The sequence below is a fragment of the Onychostoma macrolepis genome, chromosome 17 (genome assembly GCF_012432095.1).
Source record: "Onychostoma macrolepis isolate SWU-2019 chromosome 17, ASM1243209v1, whole genome shotgun sequence".
Taxonomy (NCBI): Eukaryota; Metazoa; Chordata; class Actinopteri; order Cypriniformes; family Cyprinidae; genus Onychostoma; species Onychostoma macrolepis.
In genome coordinates, this window is record NC_081171.1 from 10,960,621 (window position 1) to 10,984,016 (window position 23,396).

Below are 23,396 nucleotides of genomic sequence, written 5' to 3' on the forward strand. Positions count from 1 at the left end.
CCTCCCTGCAAACTCTCATGTGCGTGTGCGTTTGTATTGTCTGAGTGCTTATCTGCCCCTTTTGGACAAAAAGAGCGTGTGTGTGTGTGTGTGTTTAGGACTGCTGGGGGTCGGTTTATTAGGTTGAATGCAGGGTTCATGGTGCAGCTCAAAAAAGGATTAGGGGCATTTCCCCCAGTATTAGGGCCACCGCACCGTCATGTAAAAACACACACCAGCTGTAGCTCTGACAAAGGGATGAAGTGTGTCACCCGCTATACAGTGACACAAGCTGTGTTGTTTACATACTGTGCTTGCTCTGTGTATCTTGGTGTCTGTTTGAATATACTGTTCCGCTGAATGTACCGTTGGGTGTTTGTTTTTTTCTGCTGTGTATCGTCAGTATTGTGTCCATGTGTTTATGGAAAAGGGGAGTGGCCTAGAGCTGTGTGTCAGACAGACACATACTGTGTGAACATATGGAGCACTAACTGCCATTGACAGTTTGATTTTACAATAAATTAATTATAAAATGATTTAACTCTTGCTTTTCAACAGCGAGTTTAACAGTATAAATTTTAAAGCTTGCATTAAGAGATTTTAAATATAGAAATATATTTTAGAGATGCTAACTTTTTAAAAAATACAGGTCAATCTCATAAAAACATTCTTAATGATAATTTAAAAATGTACAAAGAAAATTACTTAAAGAAAATTCAAACTTAGCATAAATTAAATACTACCATCATGTATGGATAATTTACAATTTAAATAATAGTATTAATAATTATATAATTTAAATGATATTTATTAAATTCAAATACATACTACCATACTTCACTTTTATTTATTATAGTTATTACTTTTATTTAGCACGGATAAAAATAAATGTTTTCTATTTAAATATATTTTCACATAGTGAAATATAAATATAGTGTCACACGATCCTTCAGAAAACAATCTAATATGCTGATTTAATGCTCAAGAAACATTTCTTACTATTATCACTGATGAAAACTGCTGTGCTGCTTAATATTTTTGTGAAAACCATGATAGATTTTTACAGGATTCATTGGTAACATTTTAAATGTCTTTACTGTCATTTTTGCTTAATTTAATGCACCCTTTCTGAATAAAAGTATTAATTTCTTTAAAAAAAAAACAAAAAAAACTTTTGAACACTAGTATAAACTAACGCTAAACCTGCTAAACAAATGCTATCTCAAAGCACTGACACAACGCACACACACATAATATCCAAAACATGTAAACATTCATATACAACCTACAAAACAGCATCAGAGAGCACAAAAAACCTCCATACCTGAACACTGTTCATAACAATCTTCACTCAAACCCGGTGATTTCTAATGTTTATCTTCATCTGAACAGATCCTCTTTATCATCTGTATCTCTTTAGTATTACACAAGAACCATACATGCTCCAGAAACCACAGAAGATAAACTTTTTCTCACTAAGTAAAATATAAAAGTGGTTTTCGTCGGAGGTTGTGAGAAACTAGGCAAAATGTCTTATGTATGACTAAATGCAAACTCTAAGAAGTCCCATCATGGACACACACACACACACACACACACAGGTCATGAACTGCCATTGTGTAGTTTTGGTTGCACCTTGAAAACCTGATGCTAAGTGTTACTTTCTGTAAACGTTAACCTTTATTGTTTACATGTACAGGTTTATATTTGTTTTTTTGACAATTCGAGAGGTATTTGTTTAGACATACACAATGGAGCACTTACTAAACACAAGTTATGCTACACACAATTGTTTGTATCGTGCTATGCACTTGCCAAGGTTAAACAGCCAGCACCTAATCTGTCTGAGGGTTTTTTTTTTTTCTTACAGTTTTTTTCGTTTTTTTTTTTTTTTTTTTAACTGAGTGAAAAACCGTAGTGGTGACAAACTGTGTGTCAAGTGTCAAGCTAAGAAAGAAAATTACTTAAAGAAAATTCAAACTTAGCATAAATTAAATACTACCATCATGTATGGATAATTTACAATTTAAATAATAGTATTAATAATTACATAATTTAAATGATATTTATTAAATTCAAATACATACTACCATACTTCACTTTCTTTAAAGAAGTTATTACTTTTATTTAGCACGGATGCATTAAATTGATCAAAACTGACAGTACAGTTATTTATAATAATGAGACAAAGTTTCTTGAACACCAAATCAGCATATTAGAATAATTTCTGAAGGATCATGTGACACTGAAGACTGGAGTAATGGCTGCTGAAAATTTAGTTTTGCCATCACAGGAATAAATTTACATTTACAATATTTCAAAAATATTACTGTTTTTACTGTAAATTAATCAAATAAATGCAGATTTGTTGAGAACAATAGACTTCTTTCAAAAACATAAAAAAACGCACCATACAATGATAGAGTCATTCATAATGTAATATATAATAAAAAGTTTTAGCATTACAGTTATGAACATTTAAAATAGATCAATAATCTGAACTAAAAATCTTAATAGTAATAAAAACATGTATCATGTAATGGAAAAATAGTTTTTTGATCTTTTTTATTTTGTGTGTGAAATGATCTGGACATGTTTTTGAAAAGCTTTGTGATTTACCAAAGAGCTTCTTCTTTAAACCCCTAAAATATTGTTTAGACCTATTTCCTAATACACATCACATCTGCAACACTATTTTCCTAAAATTATTAATGTATGCTATTGATCCTGTTTCATGGTAAGCTCTCTAAAACACAGATGTAGAAATATAGAGATGAAATTGAACATACAGGCATTCACACACACACACACTCACTTTGATTATGCAGAGAGGCATCCCATGATGCTTTGGGGTGCATCACAGGTCTCTTCGTTCTGGGATGGTGGCGTTGCTATGGCAACAGAGGAGGAGGAGAGAGAGAATGTGATCTGAAGAAGCTCAAGATGTTCGGTAACCGTGGTGATGGTTTCCCTCAATGACCTCCACCTCATCAGCCAATCACGGAGAGTGTACGAGAGCCATCATTCTCTCTCTCTCAAATACAGTCAGACACACAGAGGTGTTCACAAGGGCTACACCTACTTTAAACCCATGGGCACTGAAGGATTTCCAGGCTTTCAAAAATAGGGCAGAATTTTACATTCTAGAAGGACAAATGAGCTCTGCTCCTGCATGACGAAATACCAACACAGATTCGGGATGTAGCAGTATTTAATTTTGCATTTTTGCTTAGTTTGGATTTGACAGGTTGTCAGTACTGTGCCTGGATGTATGTCTGTTATTTGTGATGATGTTGTGTTTGTGTGCATTCACTGTGTTTGCTGAAAAGGTGAAATTCAATGCCCGTCGGCAACAGTCTTCTAACATGTAAGGTCTATGACAGACACAGAGGAAATCAGGTGAACAGCGCTACAAACACAGAGTGACTGCAAAGAAACCTCCGAAATCATGACATCATCAGAATATGCCTGATATCCAGACTCACACTGGGCCCTAGTGGAGAGATTCAATACTACTGTCAACCTAACAGAAACAGATCAACAAAAACATCCATACACTCTCCTTTTTTGTTACATAAGAAATGGAAAAATGGCAAAATGGCAAAAGTCAACATGACATCAAAACTGACTCTAATTACTTTGCTGATGTACGTTACTGGTCATATTATGAACACTTGAGCAGCACAAGTTATTTAAAAAAGTACTTGTAATTTTTAATCAAACTTAAGAACAACCAATCAAGTCTGCCTCTACATTTTTTTTTATTTTAAATTTCACTCACAATTATTTCATATTACAGAAATAAAATAGGTTGCAAATGACATTTCAGGTTGACTTTAAGCCTGCCTATGCACAAATTATGTAAATGTATAATAATAATAATAATAATAAGCATTATTATTATTATTACATCCTGCACTTAGTCAATTTACAACAATCCTACAATTACTACTAATTAATAATTAATAATTAATATTAATATTTAATATTAATATGTATTATATATATATTTAATAATTATTATTATTATTAACAATTAAATTATTTAAAAGTCTAGGACTACTACTACTACTAATAATAATAATAATAATATGAATGGATATTTTAAATAATAAAAATAATAACATTAATAAGAATTGTTATTTTTATTATTAATTAAATAACAACAACATTAATAATAAAAATAAGAAGAAGAAGAAGAAGAAGAAGAATTAGCAGTAGTAGTAGCAGCAGTAGTAGTAGTAGTAGTAGTAGTACAACCCGAATTCCGGAAATGTTGGGACATTTTTTAAATTTGAATAAAATGAAACGTAAAAGCATTTAAAATCACAAGAGCCAATATTTTATTCACATAAATGTTTATAATTTCAAATGAGCTCATTTCAAATTTGATGCCTGCTCCTCTTCTTTTCAAAACAGTTTGAAGGTGTCTGGGCATCGAGGTTATGAGTTTCTGGAGCTTTGGTGAATTTGGTCCCATTCTTGCCTGATATAGGTTTCCAGCTGCTGAAGAGTTTGTGGTTGTCTTTGACGTATTTTTCGTTTAATGATGCGCCAAATGTTCTCTAGGTGAAAGATCTGGACTGCAGGCAGGCCAATTCAGCACCCGGACTCTTCTACTATAGCCATGCTATTGTAATAGCTGCAGTATGTGGTTTTGCATTGTCCTGCTGAAATACACAAAGCCTTCCCTGAAATAGACATCGTCTGGAGGGGAGCATATGTTGCTCTAAAACCTTTATACCTTTCAGCATTCATAGTACCTTCCAAAGCATACAAGCTGCCCATTCTGTATGCACTTATGCACAGCACCCATATCATCAGAGATGCTGGAAGGTCTCCCTGCTCTTTAGCCTGGAGGACACAGCGTCCGTAATTTCCAACAAGAATGTCAAATTTGGACTTGTCTGACCATAGTACACTTTTCCACTTTGAAACAGTCCATTTTAAATGAGCCTTGGCCCACAGGACACGACGGCGCTTCTGGACCATGTTCACATATGGCTTTCTTTTTGCATGATAGAGCTTTAGTTGGCATCTGCAGATGGCACGGCGGATTGTGTTTACCGACAGTGGTTTCTGGAAGTATTCCAGGGCCCATTTAGTAATGTCAATGACAGAATCATGCCGATGAGTGATGCAGTGTCGTCTGAGGGCCCGAAGACCACGGGCATCCAACAAAGGTCTTCAGCCTTGTCCCTTACGCACAGAGATTTCTCCAGTTTCTTTGGATCTTTTGATGATGCTATGCACTGTAGATAATGAGATTTGCAAAGCCTTTGCAATTTGACGTTGAGAAACGTTGCTTTTAAAGTATTCCACAATCTTTTTACGCACTCTTTCACAGATTGGAGAGCCTCTGCTCATCTTTACTTCTGAGAGACTCTGCCTCTCTAAGACATCCCTTTTACAGCTAATCATGTTACAGACCTGATGTCAATTAACTTAATTAGTTGCTAGATGTTTTCCCAGCTGAATCTTGTCTGAAAATTTCTTGCTTTTTCAGACCTTTGTAGCCCCTGTGCCAACTTTTTTGAGACCTGTAGCAGGCATCAAATTTGAAATGAGCTCATTTAGTGGATAAAAGTGTAAAATTTCTCCATTTAAACATTTGTTATGTTCTCTATGTTCTATTGTGAATAAAATTTTGGCTCATGTGATTTGGACGTTTTTAAGTTTTCATTTTATTCAAATTTAAATTTACGTCCCAACATTTCCGGAATTCGGGTTGTAGTTATAGTATTAATTAAATGATTTACAAAGTCTACAATCAGCCAATCAACAGATCAACAGTCAATTAAAGAGTCGATCAAAGATGTTGTGAATAGTTGATGTGAGTTCAGGCAGCTGGAAGCACTTTAAACTCTCTCATGTTCTCTCTGAGGGGCAGCAGTTAATGTGTGCCGGCATGCATGAACTTGTGAGTGTGTGTGTCTGTGGGTCTCTGGGGGCAGAACAGCAGCGTGTGACCCAGAATCATGCTTCTACAAGGCATTTATCATTACAGACCCACACCATCCTCCATAAAACCACATCTGACACACACAGTGTGAAAAAAAAATTCAAACTAATTTTCTGAAATGTGTGTGGCCTCAGCACCCAGGTGCAGAGGATCTGCAGATGTTGGATACGATATTGTACACATGCACATATTTAAATCTTACAAGTTGTAATTTTGTTTAGGAGATTGTCTAAAATAGCCTATATTTTCTTACTCAATGGATATTCATAACACAATCATGACTATAATTAATAACATACTATTATGTTTACTAATAACATACTACCATGTTTCTGTAGATACTTCATTCATACTTCATCTGGAATTAATTATAATTGGTTTAATTGTATGGTATACAGATGATACCTTAAAAATACATACAGACTGTCATTTTCAGCACAATCTTCGTCCAGCTGCGGGACTGAGATTAGCTGGATTCCTGGATTATAATTTCACTGAGAATTTAAAATCAGGTGAGAAGGATAATCCCAACTCCATCATTAGATTAGAGAGAAAAGAGAGAGTCTGAGTGAACAGCAAAACCACAAGTCATCTGGAGGTAAAAGAGCTCTTCAGGCTTACAAGTATCTTAAGGTATCATACAAATGCTGTAAATCTAGATTAATTAGGTAATAAAGGAACTAAATAATGACAAGATCATGGCCATAATATAATGATTGTGTGTTTAATAATTTGTGAATTAGTGAGACAGGAAGAGATGTAGGAGACAAGTGAGAATGAGAGAGTGAAAGAGAGCCATGTGAAATTTCTGCATCATGTTTAAGTTAATCACTGTCCTGTATGATACAAGTCTGCTGAGAGAGGATAACAACAAACAGTCCAAAGGGTCGGAAAAAAATGTCCAAAAACACTGTACAGCATTCAATAGCCATGATTTAATGCTTACTGTAATATTGATTTTTAAATAAGAGCCAGTTCCACGGGGAGTACTGCATTTACAAACAAACAGAAGAAATGATCAGGTGCTGGATCATTTAGCTGTAGGTGGCTGCTCACTGCTTCTTTTAAGTTTTTTTTTTTTTTTGCATTGTTTAATAACTTTTAGCTTTTTGCAGGATCAGAAAGATTTTTTTATTTTTTATAAAAAATTAATATGCTCTCCATCCAAGCACACATTGAATTGATAATGCAAATGACAAAATTTATTAAATACATTTTTGTAACTTTCTATTCATCAAAAAATCTTGAAAAAATGTATCATGGTTTCCACGAAAATATTCAACACAATCGTTTTGAACATTGATAATAATAATTAATAAGTTTCTTAAGCAACAAATCAGCATATTAGCTGCTCAATACAATTAAATCAGAAAAAAATATTTTATATTGTGTGATATTTGTATAATTCTATAATATTAACAATATTACTGCATTTTTAATCAAATATGTATTTTTAATCAAATTGCAGTCTTGGTGAGCATGAGAGACTTATTCTAAAAACATTTTAAAATCTTTTTTGAATGATTTTGTACGATAGTACATACTGTACATACATACATAAATCTATAATTTTTTTGTGGTAGGGCCAGAGTGGGTAAAAATCTGAATTACTGCCCCAACTCTACCAAAAAAATGATAAAACTAGTACGAAAGCTTCGGCAGAGTCAGAGTATGTTTGTGTGCCAAACGCTATGACGAAAATCCCTAAAAACCTTGAGATACAGTTTATAGACTGTCTCATGCCTTGTAAAGATAAGCTTGGTTTGTAACATATTCCAATGCAGAATACAGGATCAAATCAGTGCACATGCTCGATGAATGACTGTCACATGCTCTTCCGTTTAAATGTGTGTGTGAGATATTATCTGGCACTCAGACTGTAGCAGATGAGAGAGGAGGGAAAGGCCATCTGCCTGTATTACTCCCCCCTGTGCCCTCAAACACCCCCCAAACACACACACATTATACACACCTCAAAATATCTCAAATGTACACACATGCTGTTTGTAGACCACGAACCAAGATATTGCATCAGTCATCAACTTTAATCTTTAAGCTAACGGTTGATCTGTAAAATATGAATCTATTTCCTTTGTGTTAAAGAATTGAGGGACAAATCAAAATTACTGCAAGAGATGATACAGATTATTAATATAATATAATATAATTCATAAAAACAATTAAACTGTTTAATTTCAAATCTAACCAGAACCTATTATACAATATTGTCATTCCAAGTACACTGTAAAAAAAAAAAAAAGTTGAGCGAACTTAAAAAAACATTTTTTACCAGCTTCAGCAGATTTTTGAGTTTGCTCAACTTGTTTTTGTGGGAGATTCTCAAATTTTTGTTGTATAAATGTAAAACAACAAGTTGAGAAAACTCAAAAATCTGCTGAAGTTTGTTGCCTTAAAATTTTAAGTTGGCTCAACTTTTTTTTTTTACAGTGTAATATCACACAACTTAAAGCTATGAGGACCTGCCAGCACACCATAAAACTTTAAACAGACATTATATTGCAGCCTTTCAAAGCTACATACACAAATGCACACATCTCTGTTGAGTTTACAGTAAAGGAGTTTTATAAGGGCAGACAGTCTGGCTGCTACCCTGAGAATGTACCAGAGATACAACAACACTCTGAACAAGATCAATAGAGAGCTGCTGGGTAATAGACCATTATCAGACAGAGTACCTTTGACTGGCATTTACAGGACAGAAGTAAATGTGATCTAAAAAGAATTACAGTGCAGAAAGAACAAACATAATAAAACGGACAGAAATATATAGAAACACTTTGTCATTATTTGATCAACAGATTCCTGAATAGCAGAGCTTCACTACAAACTTGACTGATAAAAAAGACCGATAAACTATAAACTGTTCATAATAAGACTATAGAGCAACTATGAATCTAATAGTTCTTATAAAAAACATTTAGGCCAATTTACACAGACTAAAATTCAAATGGTTTGGATCAGTGGGATTTTCTATTCATCAAAGAATCCTGAAAAAAAAGTATTACAGTTTATATAAGCAGTACAGCTGTCTTCAACACTGATCATAATAAGCAATGTTTCTTGAGCGTCAAATCATCATATTAGGATCATGTGACATTGAAGACTAAAGTAATGACTGCTGAACAGGAATAAATTACATTTTAAAATATATTAAAACAAAGTCATTTTAAATTGTAATATTTCATATTTTTGATCAAATAAATGCAGCCTTGGTGTGCATAAGAGACTTATTTCCAAGGTTAGCAGTGAACTCATTTACAAACAAGTGGTGTCATGGACTATTCAAAGACACACACACACACACACACACACAGCGAGACTTTCACGGTGCTGCTGACTAAGCAGAAGCAATAATATACTGTGAGAAGGGCGACACACACACACACGTTCCAAGAAAACACACACTTGCACACACCTTCATGTCATACACCCTTAATATGACCTATATTGAACTTGACATGATAATTAATAGTTGGATATTATTAAAAAAATGAAAATGTGGGAATTTCCTGGATAATAGGTCAAAAAAACAGACAGTGAAATAGACATTAAAAGGATAGTTGATGAAAAAATGAAAATTTGTTGTTTATCTGCTTACCCCCAGGGCATCCAAGATGTAAGTGACTTTGTTTCTTCAGTAGAACACAAACAAAGATTTTTAACTCAAACCGTTGCAGTCTGTCAGTCATATAATGCAAGTCAATGGACACACAATCTTTGGGAGTAAAAAAAACATGCACAGACAAATCCAAATTAAACCCTGCAGCTCGTGATGATACATTGATGTCCTAAGACACGAAACGATCGGTTTGTGCGAGAAACTGAACAGTATTTTTATCATTTTTATCAGTTTACGCAAGCGCCGGAAGCGATCTGTCGCGCGTATACGTCACTCATTGTTTACACAGTGCACAGAGATTGAGGGTATGACGGCTAATCAAAATGGTAATTACTTTCACTTATCCTGATTGTTCAAACCGACTTAATCCTAAAAGATTACGTTTGCTCGCGCGAACTCATCCAGGAGTGTTGACTTTTCAAATTGCGTAAACTACACCAAAGCACATACAGACGTCACGCACTAGATGCCGTGCACGCGCTCAGGGCAGTTGGACATAGTGGTGTATTAGAGGTAAAAAATTATAAAAATACTCTTCAGTTTCTCGCACAAACCGATCGTTTCGTGTCTTAGGACATCAATGTATCATCACGAGCTGCAGGGTTTAATTTGGATTTGTCTGTGCATGTTTTTTTTACTCTCAAAGATTGTGTGCCCATTGACTTGCATTATAGGACTGACAGACTGCAACGGTTTGAGTTAAAAATCTTTGTTTGTGTTCTACTGAAGAAACAAAGTCACCTACATCTTGGATGCCCTGGGGGTAATAAACAACAAATTTTCATTTTTGGGTGAACTATCCCTTTAAGTATAGAAGAAAGAAAGAAAGAAATATGTAACAACTTTCTAGACTACTGATATTACTGAAGTCTTGTCTCATGTGTACATTATTTTAATCATTTTTAAGCACAGTTTAAATAAAATCACAATAGCATTCAAAAGGCTACCATTAATTTGATCAAAAATATTGACAAAATTGTGTAATATTATTAGAATTGAAAGTTTTTATTTTAATTTATGTTGAAATGTAATTTATTCCTGTGATGGCAAAGCTGAATTGTCAGCAGCCATTACTCCAGTCTTCAGTGTCACATGATCCTTCAGAAATAATTCTAAGAATTTGGGGCTCAACAAGCAGTTGTGCTACTTAATATTTTTGTGGAATGTGATTAATTTTTTCAGGATTCTTTGAAGAATTGAAAGTTCAAACGAACAGCTTTTATTTGAAATAATAATGTAAAAGTCACTTTTGATGAATGTGTCTTTGCTTAATAAAAGTAAAAAAATTAATTACTAAAAGTATAAGCTGTAGTGTGTATCAAATTACAATTATGATTCCAAACTGTCACCGACCTCACAGTTTTAAGAAAAGTGACACATGCTTTGAGAATCGGTTCAACTGTCTGAATCTTAAAAAAAGAATGATTTGTTTGCAAATTGGACATAACCAAAGACCAAACAAACACAGAAATTCACAATCAAGCTTCCACGCACTCCTCACTCATTAACATAGATGTACTGTATACATATAAAGCATGTCTACCGCCTGCTATTACAGTAGCTGTGATTCTGTGACACTGAGGAGGTGTATGATTCAATAATTCAACATCAACACAGTGCAATTCTCATTTTACACTTGACTCTTGTAGAAGTATGGCTGTAGGTGAGGAGGTATGGTTGTGCATGAGTGTGTGATCTATCCTCTGACACACCGTGTTCTCAGCAGGGAACTGAAGCTCTATATGGAGCCTCAAGCACGTATCAACCTTTAACAGACATCCGATACACACACTCAAAGAAATGTCAAATGCTAAAAATGTAAAAGATATTTGTTTACAGCTTTAAAAATAAATTAAAGAGCTATAAGTTTCATAAAAACCCATTAGGACATAGCTTTCTGTTGACATTTATCCCCCAAATCTCCACACAAATCTCTCTGCACCCTTATGCAAAGAAAGTGAATGAAATAATTAAGTGTTTCAATAAAGACATTACATGTAAAAATGTAGAGCAGTTTTTTGTATAAATATTGCTATATGTATATTTATATGTATCAACATATAGCCATACATGGTTCAGGCAGTATACTAAAAAAAATAGTTTCCCCTATATGAAAATGTATTATTTCATATATTGCATTATATTTCCCAGTATATTCACATATATTTGTGTTTCATAAAGGTCATTTTCCTCAATGGGACTTCAGTTTTTACTATATGCTTGTGGAGATGTTCGGTGCAGGATGTAAGCAAAACCTGATCCGCATACACACACACACACACACACACACACACGCGCACAGACAATTATTACCATAAATACACTTGTTTACACCTGTTCTCTCCTACCACGGACACCTTAAACATCTGCTACTCATGTATCACTGAATAATAGACAAAAATCCTGGAATCATCTATTAATCAATTACAATCACCAATGCAGTTACTTGCTGATGTGCTTCTGCTTTGAATGAATGAAAAACAATCTTGCAACTGCCACGGATGCAGAACACAAATTTGCTTGTGCAGGCAAGCAAATATGGTTACAAAGCAAGACAGAGAAAAAAGGAAAGAAAGACTGAGATGATCAATCCCATAACTGATGATCACATACATATAGAACAAAGCATCTGAATAGATGGATAATGGGCCATTCTCCACCTCTCCAACAAAATCACCCTCTTCATCTCCCCCTCGATGTGTGTCTCTCTCTCATTCTCTCCATCACCCCCTTCCCCTCCCCCACATCATTCCTTCTTCATGTTTGTGCGTGTGAGCAATAGAGAAAGACACACTATTACACGGCTTCTCTCATTAATGGTGTGGAGCGAAGCTCATTCATCACATAGGCTACGTGCATGTGCGACTGTGAATTCTGCTACAGGGGCTCCAAGGTGCACGAGTGCTCACCAGGGACAAACCCCCCAAAAAAGCATTTAACTCTCTGACCTCTCACTGCCCAGTGCACAAACACTGTAAAATTATAGTTATGCACCATTAGAAAGCCCAGTCTGTTGAAGGTACTATGAGAAAATCCAGTTAACAGTTATGAAAATAACAGTTATGAAAAAAAAAGATTTTACATTTATGCATTTACACTTTTATCCAAAGGCAGAGGAACAAAGAGAGAGAAATTGTTTTGATAATCTTAAACAAAACGTAAATCAAAATTAAAATTAACTATATTTTTAAAATTATTTGTACTGTTCACTATTAGAAAACCCAGGCTGTTCCATTCATGAGAAAATCCATGAAATAAATAGCTGTTAATAAAATAAATACATATACAAAACATATGTTTTGAAAATGTGAATTTAAAAAAAAAAAGAAAATGAACTATATTTTGCATTATTTTACTATAGTTTTCACACATTTATGATATATTTTAGGGCTGCACGATATATTGCATGCGATATATTGTGCAGCCCTAATATATTTACAATATAATACTTTTCAGATTTGTTTAAGGTATAAAATAATTGTGAGAAATCTCATAATATCCAGCCATCTCTAGAAAGTTAGAAAGATGAAAAATAAAACTATTAAAATATTTATTAAAATTATTGCATTAAACATATTATTTAAAATGTTAAATTTGACCACACATTTTTGCTCCACTGCATGTTTTGGTTTTAACTACGACTCACAATGTTAAAACAGTATTATATATGAGACTATACTATAACATGTTTTAAAGGAAATAGCAATCCATATATTTGTTAATCTTTCACAGAACAAAAAATCTTTCCCCAATATCTAAATGAGATACATCATCTCTGGATTTTTCTCATCTGCTCAAACACAACTGAGAATATGAACAAATAGTCAGCGAGTTGATTGAAATGTCCTGGAGGATCCAGTATCTTCACTTCTCCATGCTCTGTAGCAAGATACACTGTCCTGGGGCACAAAAGTGAAGCCAGCTAACCTTCACATGACCTCTGCCAATGGCAATCAGCTGGTCTCTCTGCCTCTACCTCTCTGTTCTTTTACTCTCTTCTTTGCTCAGTCCATTTGTGCAATAAAAGATATAGACATTATACCAGCTGTGAAAGAGGAGGATGAAGTTCTAAGACCACAATAACACAGCTTCATAATTCAGTGATTATTTTATGTTCCTGACTCTCTCTTAAGTGTAACAGATTTTCTTTTTCTTTTTTTTTGTAGTAAAAAAACAAACAAACAATCAATGTATGTACAAAAATTAGCGATTATAGCTCCTCGTGAAATGGACACCTACTTTGCCCCTTAAAGATGAGGCCTTTTATTAAATCACAACAACACCCCTGGGACTGATCTGAGATCAGGACAGTGACACTCAGACGGCCTGACTCCCAAAACACAACAGATGGTTCCCCGTTCCCACAGCAACCCTCAGCGTAACCTGGGATGCAGAAAACTACATTGTGTGACATTGCTTTAAAACCATGAGATCTGTAGAGCAAACTAAACCAAGAAAATTCAGAGGAGCCAAACACTGAAATAAACACTGAAGGATCCCATTGCATGAGGACAAAAGTGAACCATTTTGATATATACCATTGTACTAAAATGATACCATATTCAAATACCATGGTATTACCAGGGTCGCATCGACCATAGACATCAAAAGAGACATGTATTCCTGAATTTTAAAGTTAAAGCTTGATTAATGGGGATTTCAATAACCAATTCCTCAACTGGTCCCCAATTTGGGGTATTACCAAAAAGTGTCCAAAAAGGTATTACCATGGAATGTTTTGTGGCAGAAGTACTGGGATACTCTGATGGGAAACCCAGACAAAATGACCAACCCAGAACCCTACATAAAGCAAACTCTCTCTTTGGCAAATGAGACTTCCTAATTGCTCTCCTATTAGATGCATGTGATGTACTGGTGGGTAGGTGAGTGTGTGTGTGTGTGTGTGTGTGTCTCTGTCCCACAATGTCAAGGCAATTACCTCCTCCATACAAGAGTGCAGCACAGATTATAACCTCCATCTTTATGATGTCTCTCTGTTTGTCATTCAGAGGTATAAAGAGACCTATTATGAGATTTTTGAGAGCTTTCTCTCATAATTTCATGTCATCTCACTTTCTCCTCTTATATTCTTATTTCAAGAAAATATGTTAAAATTCCTTTTTTCCTGTACCATGATGTATTGCAATCCATACATATCCATAAAACTATCTTTCTCATTTTGGATTCAAAGCATTTGATTAAATGTTTTCCAAAGTATTAATACAAAAAGACTGAAAGAAAATAATAAATAAATAAACAAAAAAATAACAACCCTAAATAAAATACAAATTTATAAAATAATAAAAAATAATAGAAAAGAAAACTGAAAGAAAAGAAAAAAGAAATAGATATAATAATGCGTCAGTAACTATAATGAAAATGATAACATAAAATAAAATACAATAAATACTTAATAAAAAATTCCAGTACTTCTATAAAATATAATAAACTTAAAAATATTTCTAATAAAGTAAAACAATATTGTTGAATGTCAATTTTTTTTTCACTCAACCATTTTTTGTATTTTTGTGTTTTATTGGCATGACAAATTATAGTACATTAGCAGTGGGTGAACTCTCTGTGTCACACTCTCACACACACACATAATAAAACAGCAAAGGTCAACAGACGTGATCATAGCTCAGTGTGTTGATCACAGATAAGACACATGTTATGAGAGGCTGGAGGCAGCCAGCCAACCAGCCAGTCATCACTTCCACGGGGATCCTTCACGTCTTAAACCACATCACATAACACACTCCGGTTTAAAATATCACAGCAGCAACATAAGAACAAATAGGAACCGCAGAGGTAGCGTTGAAGAAGATCTGTCTGGGTGTGGTGGATATAGGCTGTGTGTATGTGTGTCTCTATGATATGAAATGATAGACGGTTAGCACGGCTAACATCCGCATGCTTCATTCCATCACTCTGTACAGAACAAACATCAATAAATCAGTATGTGATGTATAATACACAAGTGTCTACGCGCACATGCACACACGTTTCAGAGGACAGTAAAATCTCTCAGAACATGCTGCAGTGTGTTGCTCTCATTTTTAACCTGAACACATAACATGAGACACACATCATGGCTGGTTGTTTATGGGACGTATGTGTGTGATAATGTGAGAAGGATGCCGAGCGGTAAATGTAAAGTGTAACCTTGGCACTGCAGCACAGATTTAACACACACACACACGCGCGCGCTGAACTCACTAGCAGTAACAGGCGAGATGTTGCCGTCCCACAAACCCAATCACTCTCCCACTAATAACATGTATGTGTGCACATGTACCTTTTTCTTTTGTTCCTTTGAGTGCTTCCTGCTCTTCTTTTTCCTTTCCTTTTCATCCTCCAGTGCGTTAACATCCACATCTTTATTCTTCTTAATCTGAGACGCCGCATGAGCCATTATCAAGCATCAGCCACGTCCCCACAGCAACCACACACACACACACACGCACACACACACACACACACACACACACACACACACTCACACAAACACACTCAGACAAATGTCCAGAATATGCAACAAGAATTCCAATTCCTTAAAAGATTCCAAAAGATTCCACCAGAAAGAGTGGAAGAGAGGGATTCCGTCCAGAAAAGAAAAAGAAAAAAAAAATCATCTACTCCGTTTGCTCTCCTCCAGCCTTTGTCATTGGCTGCTCAAGGAACCATATCCAGAGAGAAGAAGATACAGAGAAAGAAGGTGGGAGAGAGAAAGAGAGATGGATGGTGACACCATCTTCACCAGGCACAAGTGAACGACTGAAGGAGAGAAAGAAAGAGGGAGAGGGGTGGAGGAGGGCAGCTGGGGGTTACTACGGAAACCACGTTCTCTCCTCAGCCGTCCCCAAACAGTCCTACCTGAACCGTGTATGTGTCGCGACAACCAGCATTTGTGTGAGTGTGAATATATGCGCATATGTGTAGCCCCCCACTAGCACCATGTATGTATGTGTGTGTGTGTGTGCGTGTGTGCGCATGGTGGTTGTAGGGGAGGGGTGTCGCACAATTTAGCTCATGCATGTGCGATCTCTCATTCACACACACACGTACACACACACATAATTTGATGTGAGGGAGGGTACGATTCCTACTCCAATCCCATTATGCTACCAGCTGACCCACTCTAAATAGAGGAGGTGGTATATTTATGCATATTTGAGGGCATACAAACTTAGATATGAACACAATATTTAATATATCATTATATTTAGATCATGTTTTGGGGGATTTGGGGTGAATTCATGTTTAAGGACAACAAAAATCAACGTGGCCATAAAGCCCAACGTGTTTCCCATAGGGGAACATGAGAGATGAATGAACAGGAGAGAAAAATGATCGTGGTTCTACACGCAACAGCTCTCGGCTTCTTTCTGATGTCATTGACATTATGGAGTATGGAGTGACGGCAGCCATGTTGGTTTCTCCTGCGTATCAGCCACCTGAGTGCAGCAGGGTCCTCGGCAACTCTGAGACTGTCTCAGTCACTGCCTGTAAGAAAAAACCTCTGTACTTAATGTAAAACCTGAGCGACTTTCTTTCTTCCATGGAACAACAAAGGAGATGTCAGGCAGAAAGGTCACATTGCTCTTTTGAATGAAATATAAGCAAGCTCAATGTACAATATTATATTTTAAAAATACATGGAAAAGAGGAGCGTGAACACTCTACCTAACTTCTCCTTTTTGTGTTCCACAGATGAAACTCATACAGGTTTGAAATGACATGATGGTGAATAAATGATGAGTTTTTGTTTTAGGTTATACTGACCCTTTAATCATTTATATCTAATACTGGTCTTCACACGCTGCAGCTCATGAATCATATTTAGCTGGTATGAATTGTTCAGAAAAAAAAAACAAGCTGTAAATTAATATATTATTTATTAGGTCTTTCCAAAGATTTAAGATTAAATCACTTTCTATTTAATAGAAACAACTGGTTTCTATAAATGGAAAGTGATTTATATTATTTGTGTACAGACTATTATTTACAGCGGTTTTACAAAGATATTTCACAAAAAGATGATGATGTTCTCCACAATTAATTTAAATCTAAATAAAATACACACATATATATAATATATTCTATTTAATATATACTATTAGGGACTTGCACATATTATTATTATTATTATTATTATTATTATTATACAAATTCACAAAAGAACATGATGCCTGTACACAAATAAATTAAATGTCAAATAGCACATACACATTAATAATATTACATATATGCTATATGATTTTATTTATAAAAATTACATTAATCTTATATAAAACTTTCTGTTCATTAAAAGTGGTATTTTTTGGAAAAATAGTACTTCATTTATACTATTTTTGTGATGATCATCTTAATTTTGTGATTTGTACTAATTTGGATCTATGTATATTTTTGGAAAACGGCATCAGATGAAAAAGCTTGGTGTAAAAACAAACTCTTTGTCTATAATACTTCCCTACATTTTCTTAAAGGTGCAGTAGGAGATCTTGGAAAATGCTAACTTTAGCCTGAGATCACTGAAAGCGAATGTCCCGCCCTCCCTGCAATCGCCGTCCAAAGCCACACCCCCTGAACGCACATAAACTCACAGACCACCAGAGACAACATTACTACAATAGGCTACATCAGCGGCTCACAATCCCAGTCCTCGCCATGATTCCAGTTCGAAGCGAGCGTATATGTTCCATACAAAGGGCATTAAAGTGTGCGAGACGTTAATTTAAATAGTATTCATTTACAGAGGTATATTATTTCACACTTCTCTAGTAAGTTTTGTCTGTGTGTGAAGACGCTGCGCAGCGCAAATCCGTGAATGAATGTTCCGAAGTGAAATAAACTTCAACGGATTTCCCTGCTCAGGGAGTAGAGAGCAATGAACACTGTGTAGGGAGCATGTCAATCGGAACACAGGTCATGCACGGAGCTCACTTCTAACGAGCTGGTTATCTGAACCGAGTTTGTTAACTAAGCAAGACATGCAAAATATGCAGAGCAGGGGCGCGAGGACTGGAACTGGGAACCGTGCTGGGCTACATCATGTGTCATTCACCGGTGAGAAAGCTTTATAGCACAGTTAGTAAAAGTACTACAATACCAGGAAGGAAGATCGGGTTGTTGATGTTTGCCTGCCATTCTCGCTCTGTCCGCACAGTGTGCGTGAATGCGCTGATGACGTTTCTGTCTGCGCAAACAGGGTGCGCAGAGGTATGCAAATACATACGTTCACAGGCAGGTAGGAAAGACAATTAAAACGCTCGGACCGAGCGTTTTGATTGGACGAACATTTCTTGGTCCTACGCCTTCCACAGAATATATAAATACATATAAATACATTTAGACCACTTAACTTAATGATTGCTATCGGGATGTGAGGAGACTTTCAACCAGAATAACAAAAAATGTTTCTGAAGACAAGAGAGTGGTCTGTTTTGGCTCACTTTCAGCCTGGCCCAGTTCCCTTTGCTCTGGATCCACTGTTACTGCCACAAATACAGCTCAAAAGGGTCCATTTACCCATCAGACTGGGCAAACAGCCAAACACATATACTACCTCTGTCTGGGAACACTGTATAAAAACAAAAGCAGTACGTTAAAAACACACACACAACCCAGCAACCTTTTTTACCCCTACTCTTCGAAATCCCACCTAACCATTCATCAAAACTATGAGAATTACCAAATGATTGGTTGTACAGATGCCAGCACTACTAGACCATAAGAGCTGATCACAGCAGATCAGAGTCCAAACGATTCCTGAAAAGCTGATTCATAATTCATTGGCACACTAGGGGAGAGCTTGTGCTCATGTAGTCACGGTTTCCTTCCTCCCTCAGGACAACGTGCACATTCCCAGCTCACCTGTATCACCAAAGAGACCATTTCCACCACATCACACCTTGGGGAATTACCCATGACGCATCTGTGCTGAGTTGTTGCACCCAGTGACCTCTCCATTCATGCACATGCAGAAACACACCCTCCATCTCCACCAACAGTGACCAGTCCAGCCGTCAATTCAAACTGACCAGAGATAATAGTCAAAACAACCGGAGCAGTCAGATCAGATAATCAAGCTGAACACATCAGACCAGACAAAACAACGGCCGTCTAAAAAAACTATTTCCACAAAATATTGAAATCAATTTCAATATATGTGTGGAAGTGCTGATTAATCAGAGTGCAGACATACTGTAATGAAACTCCCATGAAACGTTCTTTAGTACAATATTGTCAGATTATGAAGAGGAATGAGGCGCATGTTGTGTTGCTGAAATCAAGGGTTAGCAGTTTTCTCCATTGATGGCCATCCAAGCACAGATGTGTATTCTGATTATATATATAGAACATGCACTACTATCCAAGTTAGGGTCAGTAAGACTTTTCAATGTTTTTGAAAGAAGTTACTTATGTTCACCAAGGATGCAAACAGAAATACATTAAAAACAGCAATGTTATGTGACATATTATTACAATTTAAAATAACTGTCTCCTACTTAAATATATTTTAAAATGTAAATTATTTCTGTGATGGCAAAGATTAATTTTTAGCAACCATTACTCCAGTCTTCAGTGTCACATTATCAATTAGAAATCATTCTAATATGATAATTCAGTTGTGTTAATTCATTTTTTCAGGATTTTCCAGCTCCAAAAGCTCCAAAAATCTTTTGCAATAATGTAAATATGTCTACTATCACTTTTGGTTAATTGAATGCATCCTTGATGAATAAAATTATTAATTTATTTTAAAAAGAAATCAATTTAAACACACATTTAAACGGTAGTGTAAATAATTTTTTTTTCATTTATTAGTGTAACTATTTTTCCCTGTCTATACAGCTGAGGACAGTCACTACTAAAGAGCTATGGACATAGACCATGCAATTAAAAAAAAAAAAACCCACCAGGAAATGGTCAGAAACTTGCCAAAGCCAAATTTACTTGCCAAAATGTTCATTTTGAACCCTGGCTTAGGGCCACTGTCAACGGGGACATCCGGGAACGTTATCCTGGACATTGTGTCATCTGGCTGGCATTTGCGAAAAATTTGTGTCCTTTATGGCATTTCCCATTTACTAGGCCCAGAGAAAAGATGGCCCTCCTATAAAATTTTGTCCTGGCTGCTGTGATTTCAGTGGCAATCAATCAATCCACATTTAGACACAATGAAGCAGTGTCAGTGTAAGGACATTTAAAAATCCCAGAGAGATTCAAACTGAGATCTGAACACTGAGAACAACAATAATATATACATATATGCATGCAAGTCAGTTCCCTGAGCTGCTGCGCATACTGCAATATTCACATTATGCTCCTGATCCTAGTACTTAAAATGGTGCTCTACTGCCCTCTAATGGTTTGAAAGACAAACTAACGCAAAGTAAAAACGAAAAAGAGTAGAGACTTACTCTGAGTCTGAATATAGAACAAAATAAAAATAAATATACTCTGATTACTCTAAATGACAAAAGGAAAAATTGTGTGTTGCTGTAGGCAGTCAAAAGCAATACCAGCCAATCACAGCATTTGTTTAAAGCCCACAGACAATCATCTGAAATCCTGCTAGGACAAGCTTTTATAATTAAGGTCCCATCCAGTCAAAGGTGAATGGTCAACTGGTGCTAATGTGTAACGTCAAACTCCTGGAGGGCCACTGTCCTGCAGGGTGTAGCTCCAACTAGCTCCAAAACACCTGCCTGGAAGTTTCTAGTAGTCCTAAAGACCATGACTAGCTGGTTCATATATGTCCTTTATTAGGGTTGGAGCTAAACTCTGCAGGACAGTCAGGGAACCCCTGTTGAAATACTGACTTTATATTATTTTTGGTTTCATAAAATTTCATGTGAATTGACGGCCACTTCAAATATAGATCCATAAATTCATGAAATCTGTGTCTCCTGTGAGATGTCATGTATTTTCCCCCTCTTTCTCTTTATAGGATTCTCTCTCTATAATGAATCCAGGTCACACTCTATTGCTTCCTCTCCTCTCTGGAGAGATGATAGGTGACATTAACTCTCTGGCTCTGTATGGTAACCTAGTTATCCCACTTTACTGGCACGCGCACACACACACACACACATTGATGTTTCAAATGGAATGCATTACCTTACTTCACCACAAGGGGACAGAGTGAGTTACACAAGGTAAATGTGTCACTGTTACTACTTCATGGCCTCACAATTAAAATGCTCAAATTTCTAAATAGCATTTATATGTGACTCCATAAAAGACAGTGAGAGCCTTCTTGCCATATGTGGAGACATCCATAAGTAATCACAGTAAAGATACAGAGGGCTGAGTTAAATCCATCCTCTCTTGTGTAAATGTCACCATGCCCATGGCATCCATCTTTTAGCTCAAGTTAGCTGTATAAATAAATCTGATCCCTGAAAAACACTTACGCAACATAAAGAGGAACAGATCGATCGCAAAGTGGACCCTGTAATTCTTGCAAATGGCTGGCTTTCAGTGTCACAGTTGAAAATCAAAACACTTGTGTCACCATAGTGATGCCACTCAAATGCTTTCAAATGTTAATGGTGCTTTTTTCTAACCTTAAGGTCAAAGTGACAGGATTGTCTATGTAAACACTGCAAAGTTTGGGACAACCATATTTACACTACCATTCAAAAGTTTGAGGTTGAAAATAGTTTTTTAATGTCTTTGAAATAAGTCTCTTATGTTCACAACAGTAATATTGTGAATTAAATATAACTGTTCTCTATTTTAAAACATTTGAATATGTCATTTATTCCTGTGTTGGCAAATCTGAATTTTCACCAGCCATTACTCCAGTCTTAAGTGTCGAATGATCTTCCAGTAATCATTCTAATATGCTGATTTGGTGCTCAAGAAACATTTCTTATTATCATAAAGGTTGAAATCAGGTGTGCCACTTAATACTTTTGTGAAAACCATGATATATGATATGATTTTTACAGGATTCTTTGATGAATAGAAAGTTTAAAAGAACGGCATCCTTGCTAAACAAAACTATTTATTTCAAAACTTTCAAAAGCTATGCTCGAGGGTCCTACCAAACTATGTTTACAACATGAAAAACATATTTTCATATAAATGAGGATGACCCATAGACAAAAACAGATTAAAATGATTAGCATATTTATTCCTAATCTTTTTTTATTTTATTTTTTTCACCTTTTACTTCACTATATACAACCTCAGCTGGGCATGTAAAAGTGATTGTGATTAAATTTTCCACCCCAACCATCCCGATGAAAAATCTCAAGAAGTGGAAAGAGAAAAGTTTCCACAATTGTTAGCAAAAAGAAAAATGGGGGAGGAAAAAGGAATGATTTTACGCTCCAGTGGAGCTGGTTATTTCAGTGCATAATGATGAACTCAGAGGGGTTAGTGTCTGTGGAAAGAACCAGAAAGGGAGGAAATGCAAAAGCTTGAGGTACTCACATGACATAAAATTCAGAATTTAGTTGTGTTGCTGATGACAATCAAAATATTATGCAACCCAGCTCCAGTCTTAGTATGTTGAATCTAAATATATGCCGTATATAGTAAATAAAAAGAATGAATTTGTGAATGCAATTCTGCAGTTTTTCTATGTGTGTGTGTGTGCATGTGACATATCTTTGTGTGTGACCATATGTGTGTGCCCATCAGTGGGTCTGTATGCCATCTGCTTGCTTGTGCTAGCACAGGAGTTTCTCTAAGCTGTCAATTTCACAGCCTTGATCCACACACTTACACGGGTGCTATTTCACAGACTAAGCTTTATAAACAAACTTCAAAAACTTTAGGAGTAGTTTGACATATAAC

General features: G+C 35.7%; 1 protein-coding gene and 1 long non-coding RNA gene across 2 annotated transcripts in view; both read right to left on the bottom strand.

The window, feature by feature from the left end:
- Nucleotides 1–16,630, bottom strand: part of ank3a (ankyrin 3a) — an 86,922-nt gene extending 70,292 nt beyond the window's left edge. Inside the window, 1 exon segment of the mRNA XM_058749032.1 lies at nucleotides 15,880–16,630. Coding sequence (XP_058605015.1) covers nucleotides 15,880–15,996 — 117 coding nt within the window. The 5' untranslated portion in view covers nucleotides 15,997–16,630.
- A 198-nt stretch (nucleotides 16,631–16,828) lies between these two features.
- The window catches only part of LOC131523041 (uncharacterized), a 37,605-nt gene continuing 31,037 nt past the window's right edge, over nucleotides 16,829–23,396 (bottom strand). Inside the window, exon 5 of the long non-coding RNA XR_009266696.1 lies at nucleotides 16,829–17,087. This is a non-coding gene — a long non-coding RNA (uncharacterized LOC131523041). The remainder of the gene's footprint in view (nucleotides 17,088–23,396) is intronic.